At 48.1% G+C, this 16090-nt stretch overlaps 7 protein-coding genes across 7 annotated transcripts; 5 read left to right on the top strand and 2 right to left on the bottom strand.

The window, feature by feature from the left end:
- Nucleotides 1-48: 48 nt before the first annotated feature.
- Nucleotides 49-1508, top strand: LRP88_00211 (lariat debranching enzyme; the record flags this gene model as incomplete). The annotated part of the gene is made up of 2 exons (XM_083236928.1): nt 49-123; nt 330-1508. The coding sequence occupies 2 exons, from the start codon at nt 49-51 to the stop codon at nt 1506-1508; spliced, it is 1254 nt and encodes a 417-aa protein (XP_083107297.1).
- A 752-nt stretch (nt 1509-2260) lies between these two features.
- LRP88_00210 (uncharacterized protein) lies at nt 2261-2794 on the top strand (the record flags this gene model as incomplete). Its single annotated transcript, XM_083236927.1, has 1 exon — nt 2261-2794. The coding sequence occupies one exon, from the start codon at nt 2261-2263 to the stop codon at nt 2792-2794; it is 534 nt and encodes a 177-aa protein (XP_083107296.1).
- Nucleotides 2795-2960: 166 nt separating this feature from the next.
- Nucleotides 2961-3972, bottom strand: LRP88_00209 (uncharacterized protein; the record flags this gene model as incomplete). Its single annotated transcript, XM_083236926.1, has 2 exons — nt 2961-2995; nt 3639-3972. 2 exons carry the CDS (start codon nt 3970-3972, stop codon nt 2961-2963), a joined length of 369 nt encoding a protein of 122 aa, XP_083107295.1.
- A 2817-nt stretch (nt 3973-6789) lies between these two features.
- Nucleotides 6790-9608, top strand: LRP88_00208 (uncharacterized protein; the record flags this gene model as incomplete). Its single annotated transcript, XM_083236925.1, has 5 exons — nt 6790-7222; nt 7279-7344; nt 7394-7478; nt 8763-8811; nt 8889-9608. 5 exons carry the CDS (start codon nt 6790-6792, stop codon nt 9606-9608), a joined length of 1353 nt encoding a protein of 450 aa, XP_083107294.1.
- Nucleotides 9609-10158: 550 nt separating this feature from the next.
- LRP88_00207 (uncharacterized protein) lies at nt 10159-11214 on the top strand (the record flags this gene model as incomplete). The annotated part of the gene is made up of 1 exon (XM_083236924.1): nt 10159-11214. One exon carries the CDS (start codon nt 10159-10161, stop codon nt 11212-11214), a length of 1056 nt encoding a protein of 351 aa, XP_083107293.1.
- Nucleotides 11215-12009: 795 nt separating this feature from the next.
- On the bottom strand, nt 12010-12945 carry LRP88_00206 (alpha/beta hydrolase; the record flags this gene model as incomplete). Its single annotated transcript, XM_083236923.1, has 1 exon — nt 12010-12945. One exon carries the CDS (start codon nt 12943-12945, stop codon nt 12010-12012), a length of 936 nt encoding a protein of 311 aa, XP_083107292.1.
- A 1250-nt stretch (nt 12946-14195) lies between these two features.
- LRP88_00205 (pyridoxal phosphate-dependent transferase) lies at nt 14196-15838 on the top strand (the record flags this gene model as incomplete). Its single annotated transcript, XM_083236922.1, has 6 exons — nt 14196-14342; nt 14393-14434; nt 14484-14740; nt 14802-15014; nt 15068-15203; nt 15251-15838. 6 exons carry the CDS (start codon nt 14196-14198, stop codon nt 15836-15838), a joined length of 1383 nt encoding a protein of 460 aa, XP_083107291.1.
- Between the last annotated feature and the right edge of the window lie 252 nt (nt 15839-16090).

Genomic DNA, 16090 nt, shown 5'->3' with positions numbered 1-16090 from the left:
AATAGACTGAATTTCTCATGTTTTTGTGCTGAACATTAAGACACAGTCATGGCGACTTTAGACACTCTCACTATATCTGACGACCCGGCTGCCTCCACTCTCAAGATTGCAGTGGTTGGCTGCGTGAGTAGGCACCTTGAGTAACAAAGCGACTATGAATTGACGTACAAACCAGGGTCACGGGGAGTTGGACACAATCTATGCGAGGCTCGAAAGCCAATGTGGAGCAAAAGGATGGACTCTATCCGATATCGACTTTCTCATCATCTGTGGTGACTTTCAGGTGCAACCCCAAGACACCATTGCTAGTACCTAAACTCACATAATAGGCTGTTCGAAATGACCTCGACTTGAACTGCATGTCTGTTCCTCGACGGTATTTACGCATGGGAGACTTTCACAAGTACTACAGCGGTGCCGCAAAAGCTCCAGTCTTGACTTTGGTGATTGGCGGTAACCACGAAGCATCCAACTATCTTTTCGAGCTGTATCACGGAGGCTGGCTTGCACCAAACATATACTACCTCGGAGCGGCTGGAGTCATTAATTATGGACCTTGCCGCATTGCTGGACTTTCAGGAATCTACAACGCCTCGGATTACCGCAAACCTCACGAAGAGCGACTTCCGTACGACAGAGATCTCATCCGGTCGATTTATCATGTCCGGGAGTACGATGTGCAAAAGCTGCTTCAAGTCACTCAACCAGTTTACATTGCTCTTAGCCACGATTGGCCTACGTGGGTTGAGTTGTTCGGGAACCATGAGCAACTCTTTGCTGAGAAGCCTCACTTTTTCGCCAGTGCCAAAATCGATAACCTCGGAAGCAAACCAGCTGCAAAAGTTTTGAACCAGCTTCGACCTTCATACTGGTTTTCGGGGCACATGCATGCCAGATTCGAGGCTACAGTTGAGCATCGCGGTTTAAAGATGGAGGATTCAGTGAAACAGTTAGACCTCCCTGATACTCTCAAGGATGTGCTTCCGCTCTTCAAGTCTCGACGTGGACCTTCACAGGAGGTCTCACAGTCTTCAGACAAGAACCAGCAAACAAAATTCCTTGCCTTGAGCAAGGTCGGTCAAGACATTGCAAGTTACATGGAACTCAAGGAGCTAGAGGTCCCTACTCGCCCAACCGGTGGCCACGCGGAAATCACAAACGAAGGAAAGTTTCATCTTTCCTACGATGCAGAGTGGCTGGCTATTACTCGAGCCTACGATGACGCCCTGAGGATCCCAGATCCTGAGACCCTGATCGTACCTCCCCTCAAAGGCAAACAAAAGTCTCCCGCATCAAGCGTACCCAAACACAAAAATTGGGTCAAGGAGAACATCATTGACAAAGGTCTCTTGAGAATTCCCAACAACTTTGCCAAACATGCACCCGAGTACGATCCCAATATTGGCCAGAGACGAGAGCAGCCTCTGGAGTATCCAAACCACCAGACGGCTGAATTTGCCAAGTTGTTGGGAATTTCCAACAAGTTTCATCTAGAGGATAGTATTTGATTTACTTGGTACTGTCGGCGACTCTTACCGAAACCGAGGAGACTTCGTGTTGGGTTTGAGATGCAAATGGTAGCTCTTCAAATCAGCAGGTGGTTGGCGTTTGGAGTTTGGGCTGCATTTTAGAACTTGTACATGGGATTCCGGCCTACATAGAAGCTTCTTTTTCGGGTGCAATCAGGCAAATCATTACGAATTCTTGTTCTCGTGACACTGTACGCATGATCAAATGGTGGTTTTGACTGTTTCTTGAGTGTTTGAATACCCAAGACCACATGGTTGCTTTGGGTCTGCGTGTGCACCTAGCACTCAACGGTTACCATATACTATCCTGTCAAGTCCATGACAGATCATCGGATTCCACAGAAAATGCTCAATCATTATTGAATGCTGTTCCAGACAGCCCTTAGCCGAGTGGCGCAGATCAGAAGCCATGCTGATTACGAAGTCTTGGCGGTTCGAGACCTCGATCGAACACACGACAACCACGTCAGTCTGGAGCGATTTTCCAAATTGAGAAGATTTCAACGCCATTCACGTTGTATTGTTGAAGAATACAGTAAAGATTAACCGAGGGCCTGCAGAAAGACCGTGGTCTAGAACGTTGAATCATTGACGACCAACGCTGCGACGACATAGATCAGCAGGTCACTGATACATCTGGTCTCTGAATACGATATAAAGAGCATGAAAAAAGGTAATCAATAACTCCCCGGTCTATGACTCTCACCGCTTGTCTTCATCCATCACTCACAATGGCGCAACCCAAAGACACGTCCGACATACCCGACATGGCAGAAGACTTCTTCGACTGCGAATACCCAGACCCCAAAGACCTCTCTCCCGCCCAACACGAGGTATCAGAAATCATGCTCAAAATGAAAGACGACCCCACTCTAATGGGAGTCCGCATGCTCGGCAAAGATGGCATATTTCGATCCTTAGATGCCGACCGCAATGTCGTCGATGCCGTCGCTTGTACACCTCCCCTCATAAAAGCCCTCTTAGATCGCATGCCATATGATGCTGAGACTGAGAAGAGCTTCCGAGGTGTTGATGGAACAAAGACACCCAAAGCGCAGTGGTATAATCCACTACCCGGTATCTTGCCACCCCCATTGGAGGAGAAGCATCGCGAACGGTCAGAAGAAGTGCTTGAGGGATACAGAAAACAGTACTATGAGAGGAGAAAGAAGATTGACAATGGAACTGCCACACAGTGTGCTGTGTGTTTGATGTCAGATAACGATCTCGGCCCAGGACTTGGGAAACGCAAGGCACAAGATTAGGCACTCGAGGTGTACGCTGAGTGGTTAGTAATACCTTCGAAAGAGGACATTGGAAATGTTCCAAGGGGTTGATGTGTAGGCAGAGTCCATGAAGTTAGCATCCTATCTTATAGATGTGATTCATAGCCTCTTTAATATGCTAATAACGCCAGGGTTTGGTTCCAAGCTAAGAAAGATCTGACTGGTAATGCCAATTGGTAACTATTTCTATGGGACTCGCCGAAACCTCAAGTCGATGCATCTTTCTTCTTTTTCAATGACGTATCCGTCATACACAGGATCAAAGAACACACGAAGAGACACACGACAACATCAAAACCGTCGATGCACCTTTACGGCAAGAGATTATAGGAGATAAGAAATGTTTAATGATTGATAGGTTGGGGGAAAAACCTCTTTACGGATACAAAACCCCCTGACCATGGACAAGACTCCTCAAATATTACGACCTTGTCAAAGAGCTCAGACGATCAGTTCTAGCCCAAAAACTCCACCTTCTGATCATCTCAATCCGTCAAATATTCTCGTATCCCTCAAGCACAATCTTTGTCATTCAGTATGTCCGTCATGGAATCAGGGGCATCCAAGTCCTCTACAGACTTGTCGAAAAGGTTGCAAATGCTGTTGCATACGTAGTACCCATACGCCAAACACCTGCTGTTTTCCAAACACCTCTGCTTGCACCCTGGATGGGTTGTGGTATATTGCCCAATGGAGCCTCTGGCTCTTTTCCGAAGGTTGCATTTGCCGTTTGTCGAGGAAGACGCGGCGGCGGCTCTGCATTGTTCCAGCTCCTCCCTCAGAGACTGCTGGGTCTCGAGGCAAGACGTCTTTTCCGCCTCACAGTTCGGGGCAAAGGGGTCCTCCTCTGGCTCCTCGACCTTGAACATGTAGCTAACGCCAACACGGCTAATGTCCCTGCCGCCTTCCCTACCGACGATACAGCGTCGACTAGCAGCGTGGTAGCTGCAGACAGGGCGGGAAGCTGCCTGGCAGAGGAGGGCGCAGTCGCGGTCCGAACCAATGTTTTCGTGGAGATCGCCAGAGCGATAACTATCACACTTATACTCGACTGTGTAGCCGGGGGTGATGGTCTCGCGATGACCTTCGACACACGTAGCGGAGGTGCCTCGAGCGGCAAAGATGGTGAGGAGAGAATATATGACTGAAGACTTCATGGTGCTGTGTTTTGGGGTTTGTGTTTGATGCTTGGTAGGGGTGAGGAGTGATAGTGATGGGGAAAGGAAAATGGGTCTTTGGTTTAAATAGCTATCTAACAAGGTTTTTGCCTTCTTATTCATTCTATAACTCCTAGGTGCCGATCTCTCAAGACCCGATCTTTCCGCATATTCTCGGCCTTACTAGGTTTACTAACGCCGAGAACCATATCCATTCCAAGATCAGCCAATGTTCTATGAGTTTCCAAGATTCTCACTGGAAAAGAAAATTCTCTGGGAGGTACCAATAGTCAAGGTTCACTTTCACTGTCTCATATCGCCCAAGTCTAAAAGTGCCTCGACGTAAAGCTGAATACCATAGTTACTACTATGAGACAATGCCATCTCCACAGGATTTTACTTGGATTGTGTAGGTAGTTAGTATACCATGTCGACTCAATACATCTAGACTAGACAGTAGGTCTAAGTACCCCTGTTAAGCTCATTTATTGCTCATGGTCTGTTATCAAGGACCTTGACTATGAGAAGATTGTGGGATGGCCAATCGGACATTATAGAAGAGAGGCTAGCAAGGATCTTCCGGTCCGAATCCATTGAGTCGAGACGTAGGTGCACATCGCCATTCGCAAGATACCTGCTGTTGTGAGACTTGCATAAACCCATCACAGCACCGATGACCCGTCACATTACTGCTTGCGGGGAAGTCGCTGCAGTGAAACAATCCAAGACATGCATTAGGTCCTCCTCTTCATCCCTTACATATCACAAATTCGGACTTTATCAGGCACGGCCCGCTTTCCGTATTCTACCCATGTCTCTTGTATCCAAGATCTTTGATAGACGGAATGGTCCGTGTTTCAGGTCCCTTTGCACGCCCAGAAACTTTATGCTAAGAGTCTTCCCTGTAGACACAAAAGCGCCTAGCTCACCTCTAGGACCTCAGTGCCAGGTCAGCTGTGTACACATGCCAGCTAGCCTTCTCCTTTACTCACCTCCTCTTTTTGTTTTAGCTTTGCATTTTTTGACTGTGATAGCAGTTGGCTTGGACAAGGAACCCTCACATGCCAACCAGGGCGGTTAAGGACCTCACTTCCAATCATGAAAGTCACTGCGGGTCCAGCATTCTTTTGGACGCCCCAATAACTCCAATATGGCTAGTCGACATCTTTCTACCAATCAAGAAAGCTGTGAGGTCTAGGTCAGGACAAATGAGTACGTAGTTCTAAGTTGGATGAAACAGAGACAGAGGTTCCAGACAAGAAAGATGCAATGACGTGTCAACTATCATGTCTTTGCCCTGTCCGTAGATCTTGACTTGCAAATCATCTGCCGTGGCTGTCTCAATTGATTTATTGATGACTTTGAATAGCTGTCAAGTATCCGACTCGACGTCAGTAGACTTACGATCGGGGAACAGGAGCCGATGAGACTGCAAGGTCGATCATCGGGGATCATATGAATCACAGCCCTAATTGAGAAATGTGATTTTTGTTTCATAACATTGGTCTCAAAGAGTGAGCAAAAAGACATGGAAAGGTGCACTAGCTAGTGCCCGGTAGGTAGGATGAGCGAAACCGACCTAGCACTCTGGAGTCAACAGTCTCTAAACAGCAAAGATATTCTATAGGGCTTCAGATTTATCGAGCTGGATTGAGACATAGACACGGGATCTAAGACATACAGATCCTGTCTGTCAAGCTAAACCACTCGGAGGCGATTGTTGAGGCTGAGATGCTGGGCTTTTGCACATGATGCCAAGGGCTAGAGGTGCCTAAAAGCGTTATAGGCAGACGGAAAGATATTGGCTAGACTTCAGCCACCCTCGGATCTCAAGACAGCCACATTTCATACACGGCCGAGCTAGATGCGACAACAATAGGTTTCCTGAAAATCTGCGACCTCGAGAATTTACGGTATGACCAAGTAGCCCGTATTCGCTCAAGATGATCACAAGATTTGAGATGGTGTGCTTATCCCTAGAAGAAGGTCTCATAATGAATAGTAGGCGGCTTCTTCAAGAAGATCAACCTGGTAAACTCACCAAAATGAGAGGTTGACGCGTCTTCACAGTTACACACAGGAATGCTTAGGATCGAAATGATCAAGACTCATCGACTTGGACATGTGACGTATGTCAGAGACCACGATTCATTGCCTACCCAATGCGCAATATGTGAGACAGACCGAGCGTATGCAGGTCTAACAAAACGGGACTAAAAAAGAATCAACCCGCGGCGAAGAAGAGGGCCGTCTTAGATGGTCCCTCTCCTGTGTGTGTAACGTTAGCAGCTGATAGGCTAGTGGATGTGGCTAGATCTTGTCTCGAGTTACCTACTTGGTATGATTCTCTCCGTTCTAGATTCAGAGTACTCCCTTGCGATTTGAGACCTCGCATAGTAAAAACATTTGCAACAGCAGCCGCGATCTACCAAAGGCCGTGGCCCATTTCAAGACCTACAGAAGTCCTTCAGGATCATGGGCTTTGATTGGAGCATGATTACTGAACAGGGGAAGGTACAACTTGCTTTGACTCGGGAAAATAACTATGAGTAAGTCTCCGAAACAAAACCTGGACCTATGGTCGTCACGCACTTTGCTGAATCAACTAGACTTGGAGTTCAACAAGGGTTGAAAATTGTGAATCCTAAGAAGCAAGCTTCAAGTGAGACATATGATATCAGCGTTGATAAGAGCCGAGGCTGTTCTGCTTAGGGAGTCGCTATTACATCGGCCTGAATAGAAGTAGAAAAGCTAGGCCTTTGCCTTCAGCTTTGACCACAACTTCATACAAACTATCTGTTTTAAGAATCGCCCATCATGAGATATTCATCTGTACTCTTTGCCTTCGCCCTCAGCTTCACCCATGCCAACGCTGACTGTGTCGATGGTCATCGTGAGGTCATTAGCCCTGGCTACACGGTCGAATACAAGTGTGGGTTCCTCCGAGCAGGCGAGCTTCACAAAGGCATAACTTCAGAGAAAGCCTGTGCCGAGCTCTGCCGTGACATGGGACGTACTGTCTGTACCTTCCATGGCCCTACTCAGCGTTGTGTCACTGGCACTGAGGGCGGGAAGGAGAGTGCCCGAGCCGACGCTGTCTACATGGTCAAGGTTGAGGAACCTGAGACTGAAGATCCCTTTACGTTGGACTGCGAGGGAGACAAGGATGCTTGTCTTCAGCGTGAGGCTCTGCTTAACACCAAATACAAAGAGCTTTTGGCTGAAAGGAACGGCATGATGGCGGCGAACTGTAAGTGATCATGACACCTCCCGGCGACTTTACATTCTAATACACATATCACACAGGCCCTTCCCAACACACCAGGTATGGCATCATCAACAAAAGAGAATATCGAATCTGGTGCTCACGCCGTAAGTCACTCAAGCTCCACGCCTATCAAACAGGCTAACATATCAACAGACCATAACGTCGAGGGATTCAAGGAGGAGCATAAGAATATCTACACGCTTGCTGCCTGTGCCGACCTGTGCTCTCGTCGCGCTTGGTGTAACCACGTCTTGCATGGGCAGTTTTGGACGGTGTGCCGCCTGTACGAAACCCCCAAGGTCTCCCACACGGTTACACCCGAAACTGTTAGCCATGAATGGAACGCGGCCGTCAAAAAATGAAGCGCCTTTCAGAAATGCTAGAGAACATGCGTTCAACACGCCTTATGTTTAGAGGATACTCCTGATTGGGTTTCAACAACCGGTCCAATCTCAAGAATGACCACACCACCACACATCCAGATAGCTAGAAACACATAGCATTCCTTATTTTATCTTTTCTGCTTGGTCTCTTTTTCAATTTTTACCACTAAGTAGTCGTGCCGATATGATCAACCAACCACAATGGGGCTCAAGTGTCATTCCAAAACATGGCCGTTCTTACGCCTACCCGGGAGGCCGGTGTGAGTTTGGGCCAAACTACCATCTGGGGTTGCTGGCAAGAACCAATGGCCTCACAGGTAAAGTTACTTTGATGTACGAGGACGTCGGTTTAGTCGAACTCAGGGAGGGCTCAGGGAAGACTCGTGTTAAAATAGCGACTACATGGGATGGTGGACGGGAATGGAAATATTGGGAGTCAATCTTCACACTACGCATTAGGCTGTAGTCAACGATCTTGGCCCAGGGCTTGGGAAGCGCAAGGCATAAGAATAAACACTCGAGATGCGCCCTGAATAGTCACTCTTAATCAATTTTAGTGATACCTCCACAGGAGGACCGACATTGAAAATGTTCCAACAGGTTGAACCTAGAGCAGATCCTATGACGTCAGTGCATCTTATCTCACGGCTGTGATTCAGTCTCTTCAATAAGCAAGGCAAAACAGATGATGTAACCGCAATGAAGAATACTTTCGTTTGAATGGACCATTTTAGGTAATTAACTCAAAATGGTGTTTTCTTTATTTTATTTCTCCCATTTGGGATGCCTCACTTGAAGCGAAAATATCCAAGTGAAGCAACGACGCGCTAATTGGGAACAGTATCCTCAATTGTAGCATTCTACTTAATAAAATATGTCTGTTTACTCACAATTGAAAACTCAAGCAGTTGTTTATTATTTCTCTCTGTCTCGTCTCTCTTATTCTCTTCCCTTCACCACATAATTGCTGATCTTTTATCTCGCAACGCATCAAGCTTCGCACCAAACCTCGCTTTCTTTCGTCCTGCTGAGTGTCTCTTTGCTTTTTGCAACGAACTACCTTTTCGGTCAACATCTCGTAAGTTCCCGTATTTCACTTTGTGGCCCTGATGGCCTTGCTGCTGACCGTCTGTTATCAGGTCTCCTCTGCCCAACTCTTCATCTCACACCACCATCTCGTATCAGCCGGTAAGTACCTTCTTTCATTCCACGTTGTCTACAGACTCTTGAATTGTTGCCTGACTGATATTAGCTTCATCATGTAGGACATGTCGATCAGGGAAACCATCGAATTTGATGAAGTCACTCCCAGCTTGACCGAGCCGGCCAACGAGCATGTCAACGATTCCGACAATGAGACCGACGTTGGGAGCGACCATCTTGTTCAGCCTCCCGAATCCGACGACGATGACGACTCCTTCGGCGAATATTTCGATCACCACGATTCCAGCAGCCCGAGTACCTCCGACGATGAAGCCAACGAGTCCCTTCCCCTCGAGTCCGATTCCCGCACCCTCGTCGACGAAAACCATGGTTCACCTTCGTCCAAGACTAGTCGACTCTCCCAACTTTTCACCAACTTTACCGATGAATTCCTCGACATTGTCGAAGAAGACGCCCAAGAAGCTGTCATCGCAGCCGCCAAGGCTCAGAATACCGATCTGGGCAAGATGGTGAAGCAGCACGACCACGAGATTGGCAATCTGATGGACGAGTTTTATGATCATGTCTCTAGCCAGGAGAAGAGGGCCAAGGCAGAGTCAGAAAGGGTCAGAAGTGAGATGAAAAGCCTCAAGCGATCTATCGACAAGAGGGATCAGAGCCACATCGCATTCCAAACCGATGTCAGCGACCGATTCGCCAGCCTTGAGCAGAGCGTCGTCGACCGTATTCTTTTGTTGGGGAAGATTACCAGCAGCCGAATGACTCGTCTTGAGAAGAGCATCAATGCGAGGTTTGCTGAGCTTGAGGAGAGGATCGATTAGGAGTCGGAGCCTGGAAGCAAGCGTCGCCGTGTTGATTGAGTGATGGATGGTTTATGTTGTGGGAGAGCATGTTGGCGAGCGACGATTGAGGATAGATCGAGGAGACGCCAAAAGTATGAACTGCGACAGATAGTTAGTGCAGATAATAATGACGCATTCTTTGCCTTCTTGTAGTCGATCTTCTTGACTGCATTGCCCGGTGGCTTCTATAAAAATGCTACAGCCAACGTCTGACTCTTCCTCGTTCTATGCAAGCATGCATACAAATCTCCCTATCGTGGCTTAGATCTCGGACTCACAGCCATGACACAGCCCTCGTATCCCAGCCACTCCTGTTTCCACTAACAATGCATCCGGATAAACCTGCGACGATCCAAACAGCATCGCCCCTTAGCTAATCAACAAGGATACCCTGCTCATCTTAGCTTGTTTTGGATTTCAATGGCACAGAGCACAGACGAATGAATAAATAGTGCCGTCGCCCGCCTTGGAAGATTACGCAACCCAAGGTGAGGTCATTCTCAACCTGTCTGTCGCGCCCTCAGACAAGATGTCCAGCGTCAAGATCATTATTACCCCTCCAACGCCTTTGGAGGCTGAAGATCCATTTCGTCGTCGGCCTCCAGTCACTCCGCTACCTGATGTGCCTGAGAAGTTGCCACTGGAGTCTGGCGATGACGCAGAGAAAACAGACAATGGGAGGCCAATAATTGATCCAACGGAGAAAGAGGTCTATGTGACTCGGCCAGATGTCGAAGAATCCGAAAAAGAAGTCTACGAGCCCAGGACAACAGTATTATATGCCGACGCGGTTGAGAAGGAGGTTTATCACCCGACCCAATCTCAAGAGATTATTGTAGACGAGAAGGAAGTCTACGATCCCCAAGATGCAGCTCATCAGGCTTCTATCGATGCATCTGAGAAGGAAGTGTATCACTTTGAGACGGAATCCCATCGCGTCGATGCCGGGAAGGAGGTCTATGATGGGAACGCGCAGATTCCCAGCACTCAGCTGGTGTTACATGCTAGAAAGGATGCCTACAGCCCCGAGCCAACTCAACCTCCATCCAAACAGTCTCAACCACAGCCCACATTCTCTTCGCCTCAATCACAATACTCCGAATCCCAACTCAGCTACTCTCAACCAAGTTCACCCGCATACTCTCAACCTCAAACCGAAAGCTCGAATCAGAGCACGCCCGAGCCACAAGAGCCTCAGGCCCAGCCACAGCCAAAAGGTCGGCTCAAGAAACTTCACCAAACAGTCGTCAACAAACACAAGAAAGCTTGGGAGACACTTACCGACCAATCCAACGCCATCATCAACGAGCAACTGGCCTGGATCGAAAAGACACAGACCGACGTCACCAACAGTATCGTCACTGGGGCCACCACACGATACGCGCGCCTTGAAAAGAGCACCACTACGCGATATGCACAGCTGGAAAAGGGTACTACGAATCGATATAATCGTGTTGAGCAAAGCATCAACGACCAGATGGTTCGTGCAGGGCAGTGCGTCAACAATTATGCCAAGATCAAGGATAGTATTCCTGGGTTGAAGCAAAAGCCACAAGCTTCTCCTGAAGCAGAGAAGCTTAAGTAGATGTCATGTGTTCGTTTTGTAACAGAACGGACCGGTAGAGTTGTACTTGGATGAGGCGGGAAGCTCGGATTTGGTTGGATATGGGGTTGTAAAATAGCAGGATATGCACGTGGGGTTCTATATAATACCCGCCTAAGCAGTCTTTTCATTACGAATTAAGCCAGATTTTCAGAAAGATCTGTTGCAAGCATGGTGAGAGCTTCAAGTCAGTTTCGTTCAGTTACTTAAGGCACATCCTAAAAAGGCACCTTTGTAGTAAGCCAATTTCGAGATCAGAGTGCACGCCCCTGGGCTCGAGTCGGAAGGATATCCGAAGAGTGCAGCCCTAAACAAGGGCTGGGAATTCGAATTTAATATACTGTACACATCCTATCCCTATGCCATGTAGAACAGGCACCATAGGCCTGCCGTTGGAACAGAGAATTTGAATTCAGCAACCCCTCCATCTCTTCATACGTGAATGTCGTCAGTGGGTACCGTTTGCCATCCCGCTGCAGCTTCAAAACGAATAGAAAGCCCCGAGAACTGGCTCTTCCAACTCCCTGTTCATAAGCGTCGCCGGCGAAGCGCCCCATAGGAAAACCACAGACCTAAGTGTCCTTGGGCCTACTTGACGGCGTGCACGTAATGCTCAATGTGGGTTAGATTCACAATTTTATCAATGTAGTATACTTCTTCGTGGATGCTAAACAGCCTATGGCTAAACTAAAAAGTATTCACTTTTGGCATTATAGGCATCCTGTTCCAGAGATTTATCTTCAATTTCGTAGCCCAACTGCCACCCACTACTCCCCCTCAGAGACGCCTACACAGAGCCTCTGCAAAAAACTCGACAAGCTTCGGCGCCGTCTCTGAAAGATCATCATACAAATCAAAATGATTCTTCCCCTTGATAGTCACCAGCTCCTTGGGATCCTTGGCGGCTGCAACGGCATTCTTACTAAAGTGATGCGTCTGTGCCTCTGACCCCGCAATCATGAGCAAAGGTCGAGGCGAGATGAGATGCTGAAAGTTGAACGAGTCGTAGGACACCATCAGGTCGTAACTCGAGAGAGGCACCTTTTGATCCGATCTCTTGTGTTGTCCTCTCTTGGTGCCGTAATACTGAGCCGCATCCTTGAAGAACCCATCCGTCTCTTCAGGGACCTTTGACAAATCCGTCTCAAACATGGGAGGTGCTTCTTCCTGAGATCCGTTGGCGTGAGTTGTGCGCCATTTGCTAGCTCCTTCAAGAGCTGCTTCAATCGCAGTCCGGCTCTCTTTGTTGTGTTCGTAGAGACCTCCGTTTCGGGTCATCCTACCAACACAGGCAGCACTAACAGTTGCCAAAGCCTTGATGCGATTGTCCGACTGCGCAGCGTAAGAAGTATAGCCGCCCGATGCACAGATTCCAAGGACACCGATACGTTCCTGATCGACCTTGTCTTTCAAGGTCGTCAAATACGTAACGGCGGCCTTGTTGTCTTCAACCCTCTGGTGAGGGTCTTCAAGACCACGAGGTTTGCCGGTACTTTCACCCTGATAACCAGCATCAAACGTCAAGACTGCAAAGCCTGCTTTGGAGAGGGCGCGGGCGTAGTCGGCAGACGTCTGCTCTTTGACTCCAGTCATGGGATGACTAACGACAATAGCGGCTCCATTGCGAGGTTCTGATCCCTCGACGGGGTCATAGAACTCGCCGCAGATTTGCAGCTCAAAAGAGGGGAAGTAGACTTTGGTAGGTGAAGACATGGTAACAGATGATTGAATTGAGTGTTGAATTACTGTGACGAATCTGCTGCATTGGCCCTGCTTTTATATCCCCTCCTTGTACTTGGACATGTAATCCATTGTAATAACGTTGAAACTTTAAAGCGCCCGAGAACTTTCGGGTTTTTCGGGTAGAGAATTCAAATCATTACTGGTGTAGTCACGCGGGTCCTGTCATAGCAGCATCATTGCCTCCACCGGTTTGGCCGGATTTAACTCCGGCCTTATCGCCGTGGGGATGCGCTCATGTGCATGAAGGCACAGGCTTGTGATATTCGGAGCAGACCTGTTCTAATGCATTCACGTGATCCAAGGGCTTGAAGAGATGATGATTCTAGCAACCAACGGCAATAACACAGCCTTAACACAACTGAAGCTAACGTGAGAGGGCTGCAGACAGGCCCCGTTCAGCTTGGTTTCTGTTGCAGTTGGAAGTTGCTTGGCCTTCCAAGCACAATAAAGTTCGGAAGACAAAGAACGGAAATAGGCTTGACTATCCTATTCGCCGACAAAAACTTCCACGGCGGTCACAACGAGGGGTTCGAGTCAATCACATCTGTTTCTATTAGGGATACTTCAGTCAACATCGAGCTTTACCCAAGCAAGTACTCAAAGCATAAGGATATAAGAGATATGCTTATACTGAAAGCATAATCCAACCTCTTTGTTATTCCAATAACAGTGGGGTGAGGTACGGAGAGCAGGGTTCTGTCGGCTTATGGACAGACCTTCAGATACACCAAAACTTCAACAACCCACGGTGGACTTAGTCTTACGACCAATCTCACACAACAGGATGGTATCCTTACAGCCGCGACGGAATTCTTACTTAAGTGCTCCGTCTACGCCTCTAGCCCCGCAATCAGAGATGAGACGTTTATTTTAACCCAGCGGTCGATCAGGGCCTTAACAAGTGGAGGCAGACATGCTCTTGGCGCGCCCTTTACTTGACAAGATCAAGGCCAGAACCTTTGACTTCTTTGGAAGCGTTGCCAAGTTGACACACGAAAAATGCCAGAACTTTTGAATACCCTGATGCTGACTCTTGACAAATTGCAATGTCATCGCCACGCCCTTCAATGACATGGCCAAAGGGAAACAAGGTCATTCCTCACCCTATTATCCTCACAGCTAATTATATATGTAAACCTTGAACCTGTCTATCAGAAAAGCATCCTCAAATAAATCGACACATCAACATTTCTCCTCTCAAAACTGATCCTTCGCAAACTATGGCATCTTCAAAGACAAGCCTTTCAACTCGGGGCGACGTGTTTGCTACTCCGACCAGCAAGATTCCACTGTTGGATGTGGTTTGCGACTTGTGGCATCCAGAGACCAACCCGGGTGGATATGTTAGTCTCGGTGTTGCCGAGAACGTATGCTATCGAGACAACATGACGTGGGCTAGATGGCTGACGGCTCTTAGACTTTGATGCACGAGGAAGTCATCGAGCACATGACCAAGAATGTAGGCCCACCACAGAAATCACGATCACGCTGATACTAAATGTTTGCAGTTTAGCGTCGACAGTCATTCTCTGACTTATGGTGACGGTTTCTCCGGCTCCCATCGCCTTCGAGACACGATCGCGAGATTTGTCAATCGCAACTTTCACCCTCATGAACCCGTCACCAAGAACCAGCTCCTCATTACCTCTGGCGTGGGCCAGGCAATTGAGGTGACCGGCTTCTCAATCTGCGATAAAGGTGACGGAGTCTTGCTTGCCCGCCCGCATTATGGAAACTTTCCCATTGATTTGGGCTACCGAGTCGAGTGAGTAAAGATCTTGTGACACACATATTGATGAATGTAAGGCCTGCTAACTTGAGACCAGGGCAAAAATCATTAGCGTATCCTTTGAAGAAACAGATCCATTCAGCCTAGAAACTGTCGAGGTCTATGAGAAGACTCTTGCGAATGCTCAAGCGCAGGGAATCCGTGTCAAGGCACTTCTTCTCTGCAACCCGCACAATCCCCTGGGTAAGTCTGCGCCATACGCCCCGAGGCCTGTCCTAATTTTCTACGAGGCCGTTGCTATCCTCGAGAAGTCACTGAGGCATACATGAAATTCTGTCAAAAACACAGTCTTCATCTTATCAGTGACGAGATTTATGCTCTATCGGTTTGGAAGAACCCCGAGTTCCCTGACGCGCCCGAGTTCACCTCAGTACTAGCTATCAACCCTGATGGCATCATTGATCGAAGCCTGATCCATGTCTTTTGGGGAATGAGCAAGGTCAGGACTTGAGAACGCAAGCGCAACCAGTATGCTAACTTTTCAAGGACTTTGGATCCAATGGAATCAGACTGGGATGTGTCATAAGTCGAAATGAGGCTTTCATTCGGGCTTGCGAGGCAAACTCTTACTTCACCTGTCCCTCGTCTTTATCTGACCTGGCTACCTCGTGTATCCTCTCCGACGACGCCTTTGTCGAATCTCTCACCAAGACGAATCGTCTACGCCTAGCCGAGAACTACATCATGACTGCCAAGTTTCTAGAGAGTCACCAAATCCCTTACAAGAAAGGCTCTAATGCTGGCTTGTTTATCTGGGTTGACCTGTTTGCTCCCATCCAAACACAGATTTCAACCGCCTTGAAGAAGCAGGGAGACATTCCTTCTGAGAAGGCATTGGGGGATCTCCAGTCGAAGCTTTACACGACTTTACTGAAACATAGGATCTTTCTCGCACTTGGGGCTGACTTTGGGGGTAATATACCCGGCTGGTTTCGCATTGTGTTTGCTCACGAGAAGACGTACCTGCAGCTGGGACTGGACCGCATGATTGAAGGAGTTGAGGCATTCCGCCGTGAGCTTGAGGCGGATGGCATGGACTCCATCGCTACAACGCTTGATAGTGTCGTGGTATAGAGGCATGTGTGAATTTGACATACCTTCTTTCTCCTAGATCTCGGCAATGGGAATCCCACCCACATCAGTACAGTAAAGAGCCGGACAGCTTAGCCCACTTCCTCCATTACTTCAATCTACCGTAGAGGCTGTCTTTCTTTCTCGCAGCATCGCCAGTTTTACCACCTATTCCGCGACTCTTTGCACTGGCTCGTGGCGTTTTTCTTTTGACTATCGCTTCTCTGAGATTACTAATTGCTTAATGATGGACAT

The sequence above is a fragment of the Fusarium phalaenopsidis genome, assembly GCF_050370095.1.
Source record: "Fusarium phalaenopsidis strain FUZ10S chromosome Unknown contig_32274, whole genome shotgun sequence".
In the NCBI taxonomy this organism is placed as follows: Eukaryota; Fungi; Ascomycota; class Sordariomycetes; order Hypocreales; family Nectriaceae; genus Fusarium; species Fusarium phalaenopsidis.
This window is presented reverse-complemented; position numbering and strand designations above follow the sequence as displayed.